This window comes from Carya illinoinensis, chromosome 8 (assembly GCF_018687715.1).
Source record: "Carya illinoinensis cultivar Pawnee chromosome 8, C.illinoinensisPawnee_v1, whole genome shotgun sequence".
In the NCBI taxonomy this organism is placed as follows: domain Eukaryota; kingdom Viridiplantae; phylum Streptophyta; class Magnoliopsida; order Fagales; family Juglandaceae; genus Carya; species Carya illinoinensis.
In genome coordinates this window covers 1,168,502-1,187,659 of record NC_056759.1, presented here as the reverse complement: position 1 = coordinate 1,187,659, position 19,158 = coordinate 1,168,502, and the positions used below count along the sequence as shown (strand labels likewise).

The 19,158-nt window shown below is 35.0% G+C and overlaps 2 protein-coding genes and 2 non-coding genes across 14 annotated transcripts; 1 reads left to right on the top strand and 3 right to left on the bottom strand.

The window, feature by feature from the left end:
- The first annotated feature begins 785 nt into the window (after nt 1–785).
- On the top strand, nt 786–858 carry TRNAR-CCG. Its single transcript has one exon. It is a non-coding gene; the product is annotated as a tRNA-Arg (tRNA).
- Nucleotides 859–902: 44 nt separating this feature from the next.
- Nucleotides 903–7,353, bottom strand: LOC122318981 (probable LRR receptor-like serine/threonine-protein kinase At1g56130). 11 transcript variants are annotated; one of them, XM_043136816.1, is made up of 23 exons: nt 6,910–7,352; nt 6,706–6,838; nt 6,325–6,578; nt 6,125–6,247; nt 5,741–5,777; nt 5,489–5,645; nt 5,337–5,408; nt 5,184–5,255; nt 4,968–5,039; nt 4,799–4,870; nt 4,642–4,713; nt 4,463–4,534; nt 4,278–4,349; nt 4,047–4,118; nt 3,877–3,948; nt 3,653–3,724; nt 3,406–3,474; nt 3,022–3,087; nt 2,821–2,865; nt 2,643–2,707; nt 1,951–2,327; nt 1,450–1,645; nt 903–1,370 (listed from the first exon to the last, which is right to left on the bottom strand). In XM_043136816.1, the coding sequence occupies exons 4-23, from the start codon at nt 6,137–6,139 to the stop codon at nt 1,186–1,188; spliced, it is 1,932 nt and encodes a 643-aa protein (XP_042992750.1). In that variant the 5' UTR covers nt 6,140–6,247; nt 6,325–6,578; nt 6,706–6,838; nt 6,910–7,352; the 3' UTR covers nt 903–1,185. The 11 variants fall into 11 exon arrangements, with proteins under 11 accessions (XP_042992750.1, XP_042992747.1, XP_042992744.1 ...); XM_043136813.1 differs by having other exon boundaries at nt 5,741–5,921; nt 6,114–6,578; XM_043136810.1 differs by having other exon boundaries at nt 5,741–5,945; nt 6,125–6,578.
- On the bottom strand, nt 7,244–7,346 carry LOC122274892. Its single transcript, XR_006228430.1, has one exon. It is a non-coding gene; the product is annotated as a U6 spliceosomal RNA (small nuclear RNA).
- Nucleotides 7,354–7,677: 324 nt separating the features above from the next.
- Nucleotides 7,678–9,561, bottom strand: LOC122318984 (auxin-responsive protein IAA29-like). Its single transcript, XM_043136818.1, has 4 exons — nt 8,974–9,561; nt 8,295–8,551; nt 8,089–8,188; nt 7,678–7,979 (listed from the first exon to the last, which is right to left on the bottom strand). The coding sequence occupies exons 1-4, from the start codon at nt 9,279–9,281 to the stop codon at nt 7,928–7,930; spliced, it is 717 nt and encodes a 238-aa protein (XP_042992752.1). The 5' UTR covers nt 9,282–9,561; the 3' UTR covers nt 7,678–7,927.
- Between the last annotated feature and the right edge of the window lie 9,597 nt (nt 9,562–19,158).

The window sequence follows — 19,158 nt, the reverse complement described above, 5'->3', positions numbered from 1 at the left end:
TATTATCTTTACACCGTACATAATTTTTTAATTTTTAATTTTTTTTCTTTTACTAAATAAGTGGTGTATAGATAATGAGTAGAATAATTTAATTAGTTTAGAAAGAATAAAACTAAAAAAAAGTTAAAAAACTTTATAAAAATTAAAAATAAATATTATGTATGAAAATGACGAGTAGCAAAACTTAAGATAAAATATTAAGAGAGTGCACTAAAGCGACTGATAAGTTAGTTACCTAATTGGTTGATTCCCAATTTCTTTTTTATTTTTTTTAAAGAAAAAATTTGGTTGGCAGAAGGGGTAGGGTTGTTTTATCGTATCGAATGAAGATTGATCTTACAAAAGATTTGCAGTTATATTCTTAGTTTACCTAAGCTGTTGCGTAATCCTTTCCCCGAGAACAAGGCACGTATCAATAGAGAGGATATGAACTAGTATGGCAAGAAACTAACAGGTTAGAACCCAACTTTTTGCGGCATTGCAGAAGGCTTGGTCTTCTACATAATGATGACCGAAAGTTTTATGTAAACCCAGAGAAGAAGACAATAAATTCTTAGTTAAAACAATGAATAAGTGAGAGTAAAGCTGTCGAGAACATCCAGATATTACAGAACATAAAGAGATATCACCATTAGTTAACACATTCAAGGAATCAAATATCACGTATCATTCCAATTGCAGAGGTTGTTTTCCCTCCTCACACACCATCGATGAACGTCGTGAACCTGTTTAGCTCCCCCTTGTCATAAAGTTTAATGATGTAAATTACGCACGAAATAACGTCGGATCGCGTGGCCTAATGGATAAGGCGCTCGCCTCCGGAGCGGGAGATTGTGGGTTCGAGTCCCACCGTGATCGCATTTTCCTGGTCTCTGTCGTTTTAAGTTGTTGAGAGACGAGTCTTTCACAAACCATTCAATATTGTTTTCAAAACATATATATCTTTTACATAAACATATATATATATATATATATATATCACAAGGAGTGCTTCCTACAATCCTATCCAATTTATTTTAAGCCTTACATCAACTATATGCATCTTCATTGACACAACCATTTGCTGTTGTTAGGAAGTTTTAGGATGGTAGAAGGGAAACTGGTCCTTGAAAAGCATAAACAGCAACCAAAACATTCTCGAGTGCACCAAATTATTGCTTTTTTAACACATTAAACAGGTCGAGATCAGCGTAATCCTTTCTTCCTTGGTGAGTCTGTGTATACTCGCAAGTGTCCTGGCGCACCCTTTTTGGTGAACCATACGTAGAACATTGATAAGATTATCACAAAACCAGCTACACATCCAAGTGCTATTCCAACAATTTTTCCTACACGCTTCTTGTCCGGTTTGGAAGAAGACCCAGCATTAACTGCGGGAAATGTTTAACATTTATGTTGATTGACAAAGGAAAATACAAATTGCTAGGTATAGGGAAAGATATGAAGAACCTGGAGAAGCAATGACTGCTGACACCAATGGTCCATATGTGCCTTGCAATGGAATGCAGCAGGTGCCTCTCCCAGCCCAGAAGAAGTGGATATCCATTATTGTGTTTGTTACATTCACCTTGAATGCTTTGATCAACGCTCTTTTGGATCCACCAGCTTCCTTTTGAATGTTAAAGTCTTGGAGAACTCTCTCACCCTTGGGCCAAATTGCAGCATTTCATGAATGGTAAAATGGGCAATCAAAATAAGATGAAATTAAGCAGTTGATCCTCTAAAATTTGCAGATCTTATTGACCGAAGCTACGGAAAAGGCTACGAGGCGGCCAGAAGAATATGTTGCTCTCTTCCTAACACGATAGGAAAACTCCAACCAATTTTAATGTTCATTAGGGAATTTATAAGTCTTAAGAGAGTTTTTAACCACAATCTTATCGGGTCTTGTCTAGTTAGCAATATTCATATAAATGAGCCTGCCTTTGATATCAGATGTTTTCACAATACCTGAATGTAAATATCAAATAAGCGTCTCCCAAGGCCTTTCCAAGACTGAGTGTCGTCCATTGTTATCTCTGCAAAGTGAAGCTCAACAATGTACTTTCCATTCTTCAAGCCAAGGCCATAGTACCTCAGTGAGCTTGGTGAAATCCTTGCTGTTTTATACAGTTCGGAATCTAAAGTTTCTGTGATTTGAGAGTCAGTCTTTGCTATATATTGGGGTCCATTTGGATTGGAAATGAAAAATCCAGTGTTGCTTACTACCCATTGATCATTAGAACTTGTGTACATTGAAGCAGCTCCAAGGGTTTCAGAATCATCATCATATTTTATGCCAGTTGAAGATATATGTTCAGTGCCCCCACATTTAATAGAAAATGAAGCTGCAACAGTAGTGTGTCCCCAAAAACTAAAATTAAAGCATAAACAACTTTGATCTAGAAAGAAGACAAATTTCTTACCCTTTTTGCCCTACTTTTTAACCACGACAGCTAGCTCCTCATGATCATTTATATGTTATCAATACTTTTAAGATAATGCATAAATTCAGAGTGCCATGTCTAATTTCTACACAGCATTTTGAATGAGTAGGCATTTAAGAATTTCAGAAGTTTCAATCGCTTGTCAAAATTTTCATATATCCAAATGGGTGACAAGATTGTCATATCAGTATATATGATTAAGAAAAAGTTACTCACAGGCTGGAACTTGGTTAGTGCATTCGGTATTTCCTTGGAGGCATTGCAACATCCCTATTGCCTTCCTATATACATGACCATTAAAATGATTAAAAAAATTTTGCTAGAGCATGAAGTTATGTGAATATAATCAACCCTTAACATCATAATATCATTCACTGTCAGGTACACAAATTACCTGTCCAGTAAACTATTTGCATTGATGGATGTTCCAACAACGTTCCTGAAGAGGAAAAGGAAGTTATTTCATGTTAAATGACACCACAACTATCAAGGCACACCATAAGTTTCAAAAAGCCTGCTCGCATAGGTTCATAGTACTACTTTATCACAGTATCAAGCAGTTAGCTTACGGGATGTAAAGAGAAGATTAACTTACATTGAAAAGCCTCTCTTTGAAAAATTTAGAGGTAAACTGCCAGAGATGGGATTGAAGGAGATATCTCTGCCCAGAAACCAGAATTATTAGTTGTACTTCTGAGAGATTTAAACAGGTTACTATATTCGAGAAAATTTTTACAGCAGGTATAAAAACATTTTATGTGTATTCTTATGGTCGTCCTTAGAGGCAGGAAAAAACAGATATTTCTTACAACAGGACTGCAACAGCTTTGCCTTTATTGTAAATTGCAGCTATTATAGATCGGTCAAGAGATACCATGCTTGGCAAATATTAAGAAATAAAATCTCAAGACTTCATCAGATAGTGGGAAATCGTGTTCACAAACAAGAAGGGAAATCATAAGTTGAAGGATGCACTTACAAGGCGATGAGATTTGGACTTATGATATTCGCAGGTAGCTGTCCACTCAAGTTATTGTTTCCCAGAAATCTGAGACATAGCAAGAGATTATCTGTCTGAGGAAACTCCTTTAGCAAAAATATTGAATGACGTTCGTTAATTTAAAATTATGTACACTTCTTGTAGAAAACATGGGGTCAAAGAAACATTCTCTCGTGAAATCGAAATGTACTTTAATTTAAAAAAGGAAGTCTGTTAGATTACTTACAGATATTGCAACAAAGGAAAATCTTTTAATGATTCTGGTATTTGGCCGCTCAACTTGTTGAAGCTTAAGTCCCTGTCGAAGACATGGAAAATCAGTAAGAGTTCTTTAGAAAACTTCATATTAGAAAAAGGTAAACGATTTGATTACTTCATTTAAATGAAACAGAAACACAAATAAGTGAATGATTCTGATCATGAGAAAAACATATTGTCAAGGTTACTTACAGGTGTTGCAACCTAGAAAATGTGCCAATCCATTTTGGAATTTCGCCCGACACTAAACAGTTTCGCAAAGATCTATGAAACACGTTTGAGAAAGTTAATTTAGAATGTACATTAAAGATTCATGTTAAGTTTCTTTTTCTAAGATCGATATTAAACATAGAACGTCTTACAGTATGGCCAAACTTGTTTGCTTTTCCAGGAAATCAAGATTTGAGGCTTCCTTGCTAAGATCACCGATTCTCCTAAGAACACAAGGAAAGCAGAAATCCCAAATGAGTCGGGGAAAAAGCATAATCACGAATAGTACATCAGAAGTGCAAAAGGATATAGATCTTATAGCAACAATTAAAGTCCACAAGACACATCAAAACATGCAAGTTCGTATTTAGGAGAGGCCTTACAGATTCTCTAGCTTAGTTAGAGCACCAAAACTGCTTGGGATTGGGCCTTCAAGCAAGGTACCTTGAAGTCGCCTATGAAAGAGAAAGTGCACCAGTCAACATAATATATATCAAATATCATAATGAAATGAACCCTCCTATTTTGAAAATATAGTAGCAATAAGCAATTGGAAATCCATGCATACAGGTCCCTGAGTTCTGTAAGGGTCCCAAAGAATTCTGGGAGCTTTCCGGTAAAGAGATTATCAGATGCCCAGCTGAAACAAGAAAAGAATATCCACAATGAATATACAACGGACACCATCAGACTCTGATATTTCAAAAAGCACCACGTTCAAGCATATAGAAAAGAGAGATTAAGTACAGAATTTGTAGGGATTTTAAGTTTGCAAGTTCTTGTGGTATTGGTCCACTCGCTCCACTGCTATCAATATACCTGAAAGGAGTACAGGTGAAAAATGAGGTTGCACGACAAAGAGAAAGATGCTACTTCAAAGTTGGCAAAAATGGAAAAAACTTACAGCTGCTGTAAGGAGGTCAATTTTCCAAGCTCCATTGGTAACGGTCCAAAGAAGTTGTTTGAGCTAAAACTTCTGTAATATGATAAGTTTTTTGGAAATTACTAGACGAGTACAGAAGAAGTTAAAAAACACAGAAAATAGCGTCAAAAAAATGCGGATGTTTGCTTACAGAGAAACCAACTTGGTTAAATTACCAAGCTCTGGAGGCACTCGACCTGTCAGGTTGTTTATGCCCAGGCTACTGTTCAATCACTCATCATAAAGAAAACAAATATGAATACACCTCAAACGTATATACGAAAATGAAAAGCGGCAGTGAGTTGATTCTATCCATTCAAACTAGCAGTAGGATAAAAAGAAGTTAGTTTAGCAGTTACAGCCTTACAGGTATTGCATATTTTGCAACTGTTGAATTTCATCCGGTATGGGTCCACTCAGAACATTCTGACCCAGATTCCTGCATCATTAGGCTAGATTTCAAATATCAATCATATCAAAGCAACAAGGGGTTCTTAAATCTTAAGAATAGATTCCTCACAAATCCATCAGCTCCTTTAGCAGAAAAACTTCCTTGGGTATTTCACCAGAAATGTCTAAAGCATAAACCTTCCTGCATCAAGGGAAATTGGGAACTTCCTTTACCCAACAAGAATAAATGTGACAACTAATAAATGATGAAGGAGAACTAACAGGTGAGTGATGTGGCAGCTGTTGCCAGCACAGTTACAAGCCACACGGGGATTCGCAAGCTCGGGAGCCCATGGTGCATTCTGGCTACATGGGTCGATAGAAAGGTTCACTTTGCTTCTCAATTTCCAGGAGTCTATTATCTTGTTGAGAGCAGCCACTGACCAACAGAAGCAGTGGTTAGAAACATTGATTGAAAATTGACTAAAACTGAACTTCTTGTATAAGAATCTGAATTCGTAACAGCTAGAAAACCTTCATCAGGAGCAGTTGTTTGCTGGGCAGAAACAAGCTGAAATGCACAGAGAAGAAGAAAAGAGATTCTCCAGAACTCCATTGCTGGGCAGCACCAGCAACACACTCACGCACATGGGTAGCCACGGACGAGTATAATTATAAGCGAGAGAGAGAGAGAGAGAGGACAATGACATGCCGACTGCAAATTTTAAGACAATAGAGACTAGAGAACATGCGCATTATTTTTTTTTTCTCACATACAAAAAACAAGAAGAAAAATCAAGACTTGAGGTTAAAGCTAATATCAAATACATATTTCTCATGAATTTTCGTTGGCTGTATGTAAACGGTGACGAAACATAGCTATAAAATTTGAATATAGATTATAGACCTTTTTTCTACCTTTGACGGATTCATTGCCGCCAATAGCAAGCTACCAGTATTTTGTTATCTTTAATCCCACTTTGCAATACCACAGCGACGTTTTGCCCTACAGATATGCCCACTTGAGCATCAAATTGCAACCTGTAAACATCGACTGTAGTCAACGACAGAGATGTAGGGTGCAAATATTCAACGAGCCAATTAAATGGGACTGTCACCAAATGGGCCATCACAGGATTCACAGATATTGCTTCAAATGTTGCTGCAACCCATTTGATCAATCCCATTATTCAAATCCAGCTGAGCCCTGAGGGTTGAACAGAGAACTTGGTTCAGTCACTTTATCCCGTTGAAAGAAAAGGAAAAGGATGTTGCAGAAACATCCAAGCAAAGGATGCACAATTAGAGAAAAAGACAACATTTTTCTTTCCTTAATATATACTTTCTTCATCGCTTCTTCTGTCGAAGGAATCTGAAAATGTAACATATGAATTGCTTTCACCAAAAGCATACAAACCGGCCATGAATGATTTTTCCAAGTAGACTTCGAAACAAAACGGATACAACAATTAATATAATTTTGAGTCACAAAAAAGTACTTAAATCAGCGCAAATCACGGCCCCTCTTTCCTTGCACTTTACATCAGATTCTCCGATCACCAAGTGCTACATCTTTTTGCAATGGTTTGTAGATGGATTCTCTCGACCTTACTTAACTTTTTCTGCAACACACTGTTACTATCAAATGTCATAGGTTCGTTTTCAAGAAGTAATGAAACAAACCAGAATATGGGGGGACTAACCGATCAAAGACGATCTAGTGTGATATGCTTCAAAGTTCACATATTCAACCTGCACATGGATCTGTAATATTTTTAGATGATTTCTAGTGCATGAGTTCAGGTTGCTCTCCTTTCGAATTCTGCAGGTTTGGCCAAAAATAAAACACAAAAAAGGCTAGCAATTGTCAACACGATGGCTGTTTAACCTCAACAACCAGAAGTTGCAGGGCCCCCGGTGTTCCGAACGAAAAAAAGGTCAGATGGAATGAGAGCCGGTGGTATTTCGGAGAGTTAGAAACTCTTTAAGGATGTTATGGTAAAATCACAAAAAAAATTGCAGGGCAAAATGGTCAAAAAAAATTTGGACCATTTCTCGATTTGTGCGTGTCATCCTTGCGCAGGGGCCATGCTAATCTTCTCTGTATCGTTCCAATTTTATCGGATGTCCCCGAAGGGACGCTTGCAATTTGTTGCGTGATGCTATATAAAGGAATTGAACTCGTTCAGCCTGAACGATGTGGGATAACAGTAGTGGACCGTTTCAATACCGGCTTGGTCTTGGACTTGGGCCTGTTGTTCTGATAATAGCGCCCCAGTTTTATTAGCAAAAGGCTGACCGTGGGCTTGGACCCAAAACCAGATACCACTTATCTTATTATTATTTATTTTAAATAATGATCTTGATCCTTAAAACATAACTGTTCATATTTTTACACCAAGAGATGTATCAAAACTTGTTTTTTTTTTTTTCTCGTAAAAAATATGAATGTAAAGTAAGAATTTCTCTAGAGGTGTCGAAACTCATATATATGGCGAAATACATATAGTTTCTACTTCTAGTATTTGTTTTTAATACAATATAAGTCAATTGAAATTGAGACTCTGACATTAATAAAACCGAAAATACACCCGATATCAGGTACATATATGTCTCTTTTGGATCTGATTTATCCCATCCATGCATATTGATCATCAAGCACTTGTTACTCTTATATTCATGTGAGTTATCATCAATCTATCTAATTCATTATTACAGCGATCAACCGTCATTCCTTATAATCTCCAAACGCTGCACAGACTCCATGAAACTTCTGCAAAATCATCGTTTGTTAGGCCTCGTACGTATTAGCAGCTAGGTTTGACTCCATTCGAGTTTTTAAAAATAACACGAGGAAATTGTAAAAATATATAGATACGTACTGCCAAGGAACATCTCCTGCAAGCAGCCAATCTCCATCTTTGTCTTGATAGGTGAGTGTGTAGCAGCAGCTTGCACCATTTTTCTCAGTTTGTTGGTGATCTGAGCATAAGTATATATAATCCCAAGCAGAACCGGCCAATATTAATCAGTACATGATCACTAGAACACCTTGTATCAAATTTTTAAAATGCTAGCTGTCACTTACAATATTTAGCAAACATGGTGATCAAGCTGTCTCTAAGCATCTGATAAGAGTGATAGAGCCTCAGATCAATCTTCCTTGCTATTGGTACCCCCTCCATCTTGACCTTCACATACAAAGAGTTTGGTCCAGTACCAGCTCTCTCGGCCGTCCGATCACTGATCTTAATTTGCCCACCTTGATGCTGATGGAGCTGTTTCTTAACCCATATTGGTTTTATAGGTGGCCACCCCACCACATGATTTTCTTCCTCTTCTTTCCTGTCATTTGAAATAATACCAATTGATCATGTAGATCGAAGTATATACTTTCCATGCTCGATCAGTCTAAAACCCCTCTAAAGTACTACTACTTGCATAGAACTTACAAAATATAAGCTGAAAGCCTTACTATATATATATATATAATATTTATATATATATAAATATTATATATATATATGTAGTGTTCTAGGAAAATCGCAGTTAGCTGATTGGTCGCATGAATTCTGAATGTAATTTAGTTTAGTTTTTTCTTTTTCTTTTTTTGTTCCGTATTTTATTAAGAAAAAGTTAAATGATAAGACATGATTAATTAACTTATTGTTAAAAAAGACAAGGGAAAAAACACAAGAAGAAGCATGTTGGCCAACAAATATCTGATGATTAATCGGATAAAAGACTCTTTTCTTCTAAAAACTTACTTGTTGATGATGCAAGACTTCTTTTGTCCTTTCGGATCATCGTCCTCGTTTGGTTGGCCACTCCACAACTTCATGAGGGGGAGTGTTTGTGTCATGTATTGATCTCCTGTCTTTCCAAATGCATCCTCAGAATTACGTTTGTTTTTGGCGTATTTTTGGCTTTCCAGACAGGCATGATAGTTCGATGGTTCGGAACCCACCGGTTGAAGCTCGCGATGATCATGATTTAGGTCGAACGTCACCACCTTTACTACTGGAGTGTCATGAACTACTGGATTTAGTGCCAGGCCCAGTTGAAGATCGTCCATCTCATATAACAATTGCAGAATGGCAACGTCGACAAAGCTAAAAAATGTGGAGGAAATCTAGAGATAGGGACTTAGTTAAGGTGAATGAAGATTCTGTTTGGTCTTTGGAAGTACTTATCTGCAGCGTGTTCATCAAGTTTTTGAGAGAGAGAGAGAGAGAGAGAGAGAGAGAGAGAGAGGGAAATGACCAAAATCTTCTGGAAGAAAGGAAATAGTTGGGGACAGCATGGTAGTTGCATGGGTCGGCTAAAGGACCAGCAGTAGTGTGATCAGACAATATGCGAAGAAAATGATGCATGAATATCAACGTGCGATTAACTGAGGCTGCCTAAATTAGCCCCTTGACTCTTTAAAAAAAACGGAAGAAGTAGTCCAATCCAATATAGCTGGTAATTCAGGGATCGGGGTTTTTTATTTTTCAAATATAGAATAATAGTTATTGAACATTTAATAATATTAAAAAAATACTTAATAAATATTATAAATTTATATATTCATTTTAAGTATTTATCTCTCGGACTTAGCACCCCTTTCTTTAAAGCGATATTAATTTTACGATTGTTCATGATCAGTATCTTTAGAACAGCAATCACATCTGCCCCATGATCAACAGCACATGTACGATGAATATTGAATTGATGTGATCAGCTTTAACTCTTAAAGTTTATTCTCAAATGTTAGCTCTTTCATTCTTGTAATTAATGATAGACTTGGTTTGTTTCCTTAAATTTAGCTCATTTAAGTTGGATTTTATTTTAGATCTATTTTAATGTTTAAATATTTAAAATTAAATATCATTTAACTTAAAATTTTTTTATACGTCAGACTCATAATTCTTTTTAAATTAACACATATTTATATGTAGGATTCATAATTTTTTTTAAAATTTTTTATAAATATATTTAAATTTATTTTAATATTTAAACTCATCTTAAATGAATTTTACAAAATAAAACATTAATAAAAAAGGTCACATGATTTTATATGTCTGCACTCATTAAGATCAATATAATTTGATAAATGTTCAGATTTTTTTAAAGCTTCATGATGTAAACGCATTGGATTAGGTCTATGATTTGGGATTCTCATGAAAATCTGCTGTTTAACATTTTGTTTCGGTCATTTGTTTGACCCGACCACTCAATAAAAGTTTAACCTAAGTGGGCCAATAAAGACAAAAAAATGTTTCAAAGTTTGACCTTAGCAGTAATTTGTATGACACTGCAGTTTATTCATGATTGTTGAACAGAACAAATATGCAGTACCCGTTAGCTTTTCGGTATTATCTTTTATTATATAAAAAAAATTGTTTTAATTACAAAATAAATTTTATAAAAATAAATTTATAAATTTACGTAATTTTATATAATATGTTAAGTTATAAAATTATTTTTATTATAAAATAAATCTAATTTATTATCTGAAATCAAATCATTTTATAAATTTATTTTTATAAAATTTCTTTATAAATATAGCACTGATAATTAATAAATTCAGTGTTAACCTATCTAAATACGAATTTCCTACCCCGTTAAAGTGTTTATTAAATATCGCAATTTAACTAGGATGATTGAATTATAAACTTGGAACAAATTAATCATCAATGTTACCGTTCCAATATTTTATTTTATTTTTTATTTTTTTTACATAGTGATTAAGAAAATATTATTTAATAATATTGTGAAATTTATTCCTTTTTTTAAAATATTTAAAAGTGTTAAAAAAATTATGATTAAACAACATTTCTTAATCATTACATTAAAAAATAAACTAAAAAATAAAATAAAAAATTGAAACGGTAAAAATGAACGAGATCCCCAATAGGATCCCTAACATTGTCTTTTACAATAACTTACTTGATAAGATTAGCCTATATAATAATTATTAGAATGAAAAAACTTAAAAGGCGAAAATCATCATTTACCAGCTTGGCCATTGATGCATTGTGCGTGTCATTTGAATTGGTCACCAAGTGCAACCATCCACGAGCACCGCACACGTGGGACGTGGGATCCAGCATGTATAGTTTGTTGTCGTTAGGTATACTTCCATGCACGTTGGACAGTGGTGGGCTACTTCTGGTTTCTTCAAGCTTTCACATTTGTGGCAGATTTATATGACATTAATCTCGAACCACTAGAGACCCCAGACCTACAGAAGGAACCCCAGATCAGATACTGTCTTGTCAGAGACGCAAGAACCCCACCATGCCTACATGTTTTGATTGAGTTTGATGCTATTTTTCAAAGTCCAGGACTCTCTCTGCTCTGTCTCTCAATTTTCATGAGCATAATTAGTAGTTGGTTTGAATCCTCGATCGGAAAAAGGCCGCAAGAGAAGGTCAAGTCGATGGGCGGGGCCGCGGGGTACTACGCGTCGGGGCCACCAAAGCTGAAGAGAGTGCAGACAATATCATCTTCTTTTGTTTCATATATCATTTCTTTCAATAAAATCAGTACGTTCTGTGAAGTCATCTTTCTGCCTCTTGAAAAGCTACCCGTCCTTGAGATTCCGCAATTTCAATAGAAAAATATTTAGGCATAACTTCTAAAGTTATTTTTATTAAATAATTTATATAAAATTATGTTAATTTTAAAATTTATTTTATCTACTCTTTTTATGTATATTGTACTTCTCTTCTGAAATAATATTGCTAATTTTTTTTATAATTTTTTTTAATGCAAAATAATGTAACTTGATACGTGCCTGATGAGTTAAAATTTAAGCTTGTGACATTGTCAAATATTTAAAACTAAAAGGATGTCGTTTTGAACCTCCGGCATGAGTTTAAATGGCTTTTTTTTTTTTTTTTTTTATCCTAGAACCTATTGTTATTGAGATGAAAAAAAAGAGATGAAAGGAAGAATAAAATAAATGAATGAAAAAGAAAAAAAAATCATTGAAATTAGAAAGACCAAGAAGTTACTAACTGGGTAGGTCCATGGGGCCTATCAAAAACTAGCGTCTTTATGGTTGATTCCGTACTTTGTTGTTGGGTCTGGCTTTAATTGGTTTGGGCCAACTACTCACTCCATCTAACATTAATGGACTTGGATCCAGCGCTTACATTTCTTTGTTTCAAGAATTTCCGATTAACATTTGGGCATCGACCTTTATTCATTACCCTTATTCATTGAATAATAATAGGGTTATTATCCTCTTTATTATAAAATCATAGAAAAGAGAGAGTCATAACGTATTATAAAACTTTTAAAAGGAGAGAGAAAGAGATAGAGTTCAGAAAAGTTATGAAACTTATGAATTTCTTAAAGAATTCAACCATATATATTAGGGGTGTGCATAAATTTTTATAAACCGGTTGACCCGATCAGATCCACCCGATAAACTTCGGGTTAAAATTGAAACGGGTCATATGAAATGTTATGCGGGCGAAACCGCAGCTGAAGAAATCAACCCGTATCCCTCAGTCCCGAGACTCCCGACTCCCATCTCCCTTCGTCTTCAACCCTAGCCCCCCTCCCTCTCTCTCTCTCAACTTCTCTCTCACCAACGTGATCTCTCTTTCTCTCGCTCTCTCTCTCTCTCACACAGACGGTTGCGTGGGTCTCTCTCTCTCTCTTCGGCTGTAGCTTCAAGATCAGTTTTGGCGTGGGTCTCCAAGAAGGAGGTATGTTCCTTCTCTGCGTGGATCATTACGAATCTTGACCAGTTGCTTACCATTCTCTCCCCTGGATTCATTATAATGATGTCAATATACACAATCAATTATGTTAAACTTTGGCGGGGAGGGGGGGAAGGGAAAGAAAATCTTTTTATGGGGTTGAAGGATATTTACTGTGAGCAAAGACCATTGTTGAGAAGGAGAACCAGAAAATCATGCCAAGTTGTTGATCTGGCGGGCCTCTGAACTCACTATTTATTCGGTGTTCAAGAACCCAAATCACCAAACCTGTAATGACAAATGCTGCACCTGTTGTTAACCACAGATCCAAGCTTAGTGGCTTTAAAAAAATCCAAAAGTTGTTCTTCTCTTCATCTTTCACTGGAACCACCATTGACACGCCCGATTCTGAGTAAGGCAAAGTGAAATCAACATATAAGGAGCGATTAGCAACAATTGTTGTGTCTCCCACCACAACTTCGTACTTCTGCATTTAGGCGAAAAAATCGCAGATTTAACCCGACCCGAATCATTCGGGTCGGATCGGGCCATCCTGCGATGCCACTGGGTTGCGGGCCACAACGGGTCGGGCCAAATCTTGATTGGGCGGGCTGTTGTTCAGGCCTAATATATATAGGCGTACAAAGGGGACTATGCTAGCTTACTATGTAGTACTATGCTAGCACTATGCACTGTGCATATGTCGACCATTCACTATGCCAGTTACTATGCAGTATTATACTAGTACTATGCACTGTGCATATGTCGACCATTCACTATGCCAGTTACTATGCTAACACTATGCACTGTGCATATGTCGACCATTCACTATGTCAGTTACTATGCTGGCATTATGTACTATGCATTTGACGACTAGATAAATGTGATCATACAATTCAAGATAGTTTATAACACTTCCCCTTTGGATGACCATATTTAAAGAATATGCCTCGTTAAAACATTGCCAAGGAAAAACCCTGTGGGAAAAAACCAATGGCGAAGGAAAAAGAGTACAGTATTCATGTGTATCGCCGAGTGCTTTAGGATTGCCTCATTAAAACCTTGCAAAGGAAAACCCAATGGGATAAAACCTTAGCGAAGGAAAAATAATACAATCAGCACAAGTCTTCAAGATATTACTTCCCCTGAAAAGTGCATGATAACAGGTCTTCAAACCTCCGCATTCTAATGTTCTGCATAATCTTCTTAAATGTTGCAGTTGGTAGTGCATGATAACAGGTCTTCAAACTTCCGCATTCCAATGTTCTGCATAATCTTCTTAAATGTTGCAGTTGGTAATGCTTTAGTGAATAAATCTGCCAGATTTTTACTTGACCGTACCTTCTTGATATCAATTTCAACTTTCTTCTCATGAATTGCAATGATCTTCTTGTGTGTATCTGAAAGATAACTCGCATCTGTACATTCAACTAACTGTGAACTTGATCCATGTTGATAAAATAATCACAACTGGATCTTTCTGCTCATCACTACTCCTCATCACTACTCTTCTAGAGTTGTACTCTTCTGGAATTCTTGTAAATAACACAGTTAGTGGAGAATTCATCAACATTAAACCGCTAATCTCATTTTTTTAATAAAAACGGTGGCCAGCCTTTTAAGATCAGACAAACACCGCGGATTTTCAACTCCCCTGTAGGTGTCAGGCGTGTTGTCAGGCACCGCAGCTGTCAGGCGCCACAGAGCTATGAAGCTATATTTCGTCTATTTTCTCTTGCTTCACGAGAGATGTTGTATCATAATTTTCTCTATAAAAGAGATATTCAGCTCATCTTCATTCGCATCTCATCTTCTTCAATTTTTTGTAATCATACTGCATTTTTACTCTGCAATCTCTTTCTACATTCTTATCTTACAATGGCTCAGCGATCTTCTCATGGCCAATATATGAGGTACTCTGCACCTCGTTCATCAGCTGTACTTGCTTCTACCACAGGTGCTATTATGCAATATAATGATCTGACTCATAGGTCAGATAATGAAGCTATCTATGAGCTTGTGAGTCTCGATACCCGATACTCATCATCCATTATCGCATTTTCTCAGTGACTGCAATCCAGAACTTGTGGAGTTGACAATCTCCACGAGAATATTGCTATACTTCAGCGACTTCTTTTGGAGTCCAACATGAAGATAGAATCAATAAAGCAAGAGAATAGGAATTTAAAATCCTTACTTAAATCTTCTTTTCGATTGTCCACCCCTTTAGATAGGGATGCCATGCAGATTCTTGAAAAACAAGAGTGTTTAAAGAATGAGGCAAAGTGCCTCAAATTTCTGTAATTCTTGCTTCAAGATAATAAAATAATATTTCACAAATATTCATATTTATGTTTCTATATTTTGGTAGATGTTCTGTGTGCTCCCTTTTATTTCTTCTTTAATAATGCACACTTCATATCAAACCCATAATATGAATCTGAAATACTAATTGTATTAAAAGATAGTATTTCATGACTAATAACATCATCCATCTTCCCCTTGAAGTCGCAAGGGTTTCAGATTTATATTTCAAATATGTGCAGTTTTTATGAGCTCTTCTGGAGCCTCAATGACATTTAAATCATATATATAAACTGCAATAATAGCTTGTTTTCATTTGCGTTTGGATTGCTTTAGATCATATAAGGATCTTTGAAACTTGATAGAATACATATTTCTAGATGTATTCATATTAGAAGCTTCAGACATTTTCTATCCTTCAGGGATTTTCATATATATCATGATCCAATGATCCATATAAATATGCAGTTAATCATACATATCTAAACTCTCGGTAACTTTCAAGCTAATAAAAATCTCAATATGATTTCAACCACTTTAAAATCATATCAATATTGTTTCTTCGAGAAACTAACTTGTGATTTCTATATCACATTTTCATATTAAAAGTTTCAAGCTTTTTATATCATGTATATAAATATCTACTGATATTTAACAAAAATTACCTCTTTAGTTGTTTGGACTTCAAGTCCATATTTATCACATTTTACTTAGTGATATCAATTCTGCAAGAATTGAGAAACTGACTCATGATTTATATATCACATTTTTATTTCCTTTCCATAAATACCCACTGACATTCAACAAGCATCACCTCTTTAGGTGTTTGGACTATAAGTTCCGATGCATCATATTTTACTAGTGAATCAATTCTACAGGAATTGTTTTTTTCAAATTTGGCCAATATTTTACGTCGTATTTTTCGACGATTCTTGATTCACTTTCATTATTACTTCTGGTAATGTCAATTGCCATCTCATATGGAAATACATTGTCGACAACAATTTTATTTTTATCCATAATTTCTCCATTATTCATGAAATGTAACGAGATCTCATTATTTTCAGGTACATGTCCCTCTTCAAGGGAAGACATTTTCATGAAAAACCTCTTCAGGAGGTACTCTTCAAGAGTTTATATAGGAGAATTTTATACAGAGAATTTGGATGGACTTTATTGTTTGTTTTGTGGGTATGGCCTCTTCAGGAGCACCAAATTATTTGTGCCTTTCTCTTTTGAGATACTCTATCTTTTGTATCGATAAGTCTCACATGCCTTTATACATGTCTTTAGACTGCTGAATTTCTTAATTGTCCTACAGGGACTTCAATCCTCGCTGAGATTTTAGCAGCTAGAATATGAGACATTTTTATCTTATTGTATCCAAAATTTAATTATCATCTGAACTTCTGGTTCACATATGATAATCAAGATAACGTCGAATAATTTCATCTTATTTGCTTCAAGCAAATTTTTCTTTTCATTTCTGGTGGTAAAACTTTATAGTAGAAGAATCTTCTGGTTCTTTTATGGACGTCCATATGAAAATCATTCGACTTATCGTAATTGATTTTGGATGATCAAGATAACCATGAAAAGATACAAATATTTTGAATCATATCACCTTTTGATGCATCATAATATTTGATTCAATAATTTGTATAATATTATCTCAAAGAGAAAACTTACAGCTTTTTCAATACGAGCTTCTGGCCCAAAAAGATATTCATTATCACGTCCAATCTCTTAGTTTCTTTGAATGAAACGCATCATTCTTTTCACTTCAGGGAATAGAATGATATAAATTCATTATCATTCAATTCAGGGAATGATGTAGATCTAGTAAGACGTGAATAATGATTCTTATCAAAAACTCATTATTTTGCTCAGTCACTGATACTGATTTAGAATATGTTGCCCAGATGACTAACACAAGAGGGGGGTATATTGAATTGTAAAAAAAAAATAACAATTATAAATCAAATATATAATATAAAATATAAACAAAATATGAAATAACAATAAATATAAAGAGTAAGGGTAAGAGAGAAGCAAACTCAGTATGTTAACGAGGTTCGGCCTCATTGCCTACGTCCTCGCCTCAAGCTACCCATTGAGGATTTCCAAATTCACTATTCAACCTCCTTCAGGTGGAGATAGAAACCTATTACACCTTTGAACAACACCGCTACAAAGGATCCGTGTAGAACACCCTCTACACTTGCAATCACCTTACACGTGGTGATTCAACTATTCCCCGTGTAGAATACTTTCTACACGCACAAGGGTTATACACACCCTTTTTCTGATACAAAAGCTGATAGTGGGTAGGTTATCAGAAAACATTCCTCAATGAGTGAAATAAGAACAATACAGCACAAACTATATCTCTCAAAATGAACAAGGATTAATGCTCAATGTTTAGAGAAGAGAGAATGAAAGTTTTGAATGAATGTTGTATGCTCTTGGTGTTGTGAATGTGAAACTCTCAAATGATCTATTTATAGACATATGAGACTTCATATTCAAATTTAAAAAGATTCACATGTCAAAGACAACATCATTCATTTTTTCAAAAAATTCAAATAAAAAGTTCTTCTTTTTTAATTGTCAAAGACAACATCATTCACTTTTTCAAAAAAATTAAACCTAATCTTTTACTTTTGGCATATGACAAAATGAGCACACTTTCCTTTTCAAAAAATTCAAACCTAATCTTTTACTTTTTGTATATGACAAAATGAGCATACTTTATTTTTCAAATTTTTCAAACAAAATCATCTACCTTTTGTATAAGTCTAAAAAAGCATTAATCACCTTTGAAAATATTCAAATAAAACATGCACATGTGAAAGATGACAATCAATCATCTTTAATATTTTCAAAGTTCAACCCGTTAATCAAGGCATGCACATGCAAAAGATGACAATCAATCATTTTTCAAAATTTTCAAATTTAATTTTCAAAAATATTCATGCACATGTAGAAAATGTATTTTAATGCTTTATGATAAAATATTAATTTTGAGCATTAATCATAATTTCGAATTTTAAGAGATTTATAACATTACTCTATGACTTTAATGTGAACTTGTTTCCTTCTTGCTCATGCTTGGTTCTTTGATGTGCTTGATTCCATTGTGTGAATAACTTGAGCTTGAAACTCCCTTATTCTTTGAATTCATTTGTTATCATCAAAATCCATGTGTAGATTTATAATCACATAAAACTTAAAACTTTGGGTTCAACAATCTCTCCCTTTTTGATGATGACAAATACTTGATAGAACTTGAAACCTGTATTAATACTTAAGCTCCCCCTGAAAATATGCGTTATTTTTTCAAGAAAAAGTATAAATATAATTCCAAGCATATATAACAAGTTTAGCAATTTAAACAATGTTAATGTTCTAATCTAAAACTTCTCCCCATTTTGGCATCATTAAAAAGGATCTGCAACAAGTAAATGGACCTGAAGAAAACGGTGCGTTAGTAGACACTGCAGATAGTTAAGTTAAAAATAAATAAATAAATTTCATCCGTCCGTGACCCGACAAGTGCGGCTGGAGATTTGAAAAAAATCGCCTGATGTTGTTGACAAACGAGATTGAAGGCTCCGAGTTTCTAAAAAATATCATTTTCACCGATCGGGAAAAAAATACATTGCTCTTTGACTTGGATGATAGCTTGTCTTGTTCTTTATGCTATCTCTATAAAATCAGTCCTGAAGTTCATCCAATCCGCATCAAGTTTTCATCTCATCTCTATCACTCATCTGCATTCCTTCAACATTCTCGTTTTAAGCCTTCTATTCTTTTCTCAATGGCTCATTCTTCTAACATTTCTCTAGATCTATCTATGAGACATTCTGCATCTCAACCTCCTGTCCTTTCTGCAGCTGCTATTGGTGCCATGTTGTAGCAAGAAAATAATAATCTGACTAATAAGTCAGA

What these genes read in the sequence shown, in the direction of transcription:
- LOC122318981 (XM_043136813.1), bottom strand. Translation starts at nt 5,822, where the DNA reads ATGGAGTTCTGGAGAATCTCTTTTCTTCTTCTCTGTGCATTTCAGCTT. An exon ending in TTAAAATCCCTACAAATTCT is followed by an intron (nt 4,535 to 4,641) that starts GTACTTAATCTC and finishes TTCTTGTTTCAG; the next exon opens with CTGGGCATCTGATAATCTCT. An exon ending in CTTACAGAACTCAGGGACCT is followed by an intron (nt 4,350 to 4,462) that starts GTATGCATGGAT and finishes TCTCTTTCATAG; the next exon opens with GCGACTTCAAGGTACCTTGC.
- LOC122318984 (XM_043136818.1), bottom strand. Translation starts at nt 9,281, where the DNA reads ATGGACGATCTTCAACTGGGCCTGGCACTAAATCCAGTAGTTCATGAC. An exon ending in CACCATGTTTGCTAAATATT is followed by an intron (nt 8,189 to 8,294) that starts GTAAGTGACAGC and finishes ACTTATGCTCAG; the next exon opens with ATCACCAACAAACTGAGAAA. An exon ending in GCAGGAGATGTTCCTTGGCA is followed by an intron (nt 7,980 to 8,088) that starts GTACGTATCTAT and finishes ATGATTTTGCAG; the next exon opens with AAGTTTCATGGAGTCTGTGC.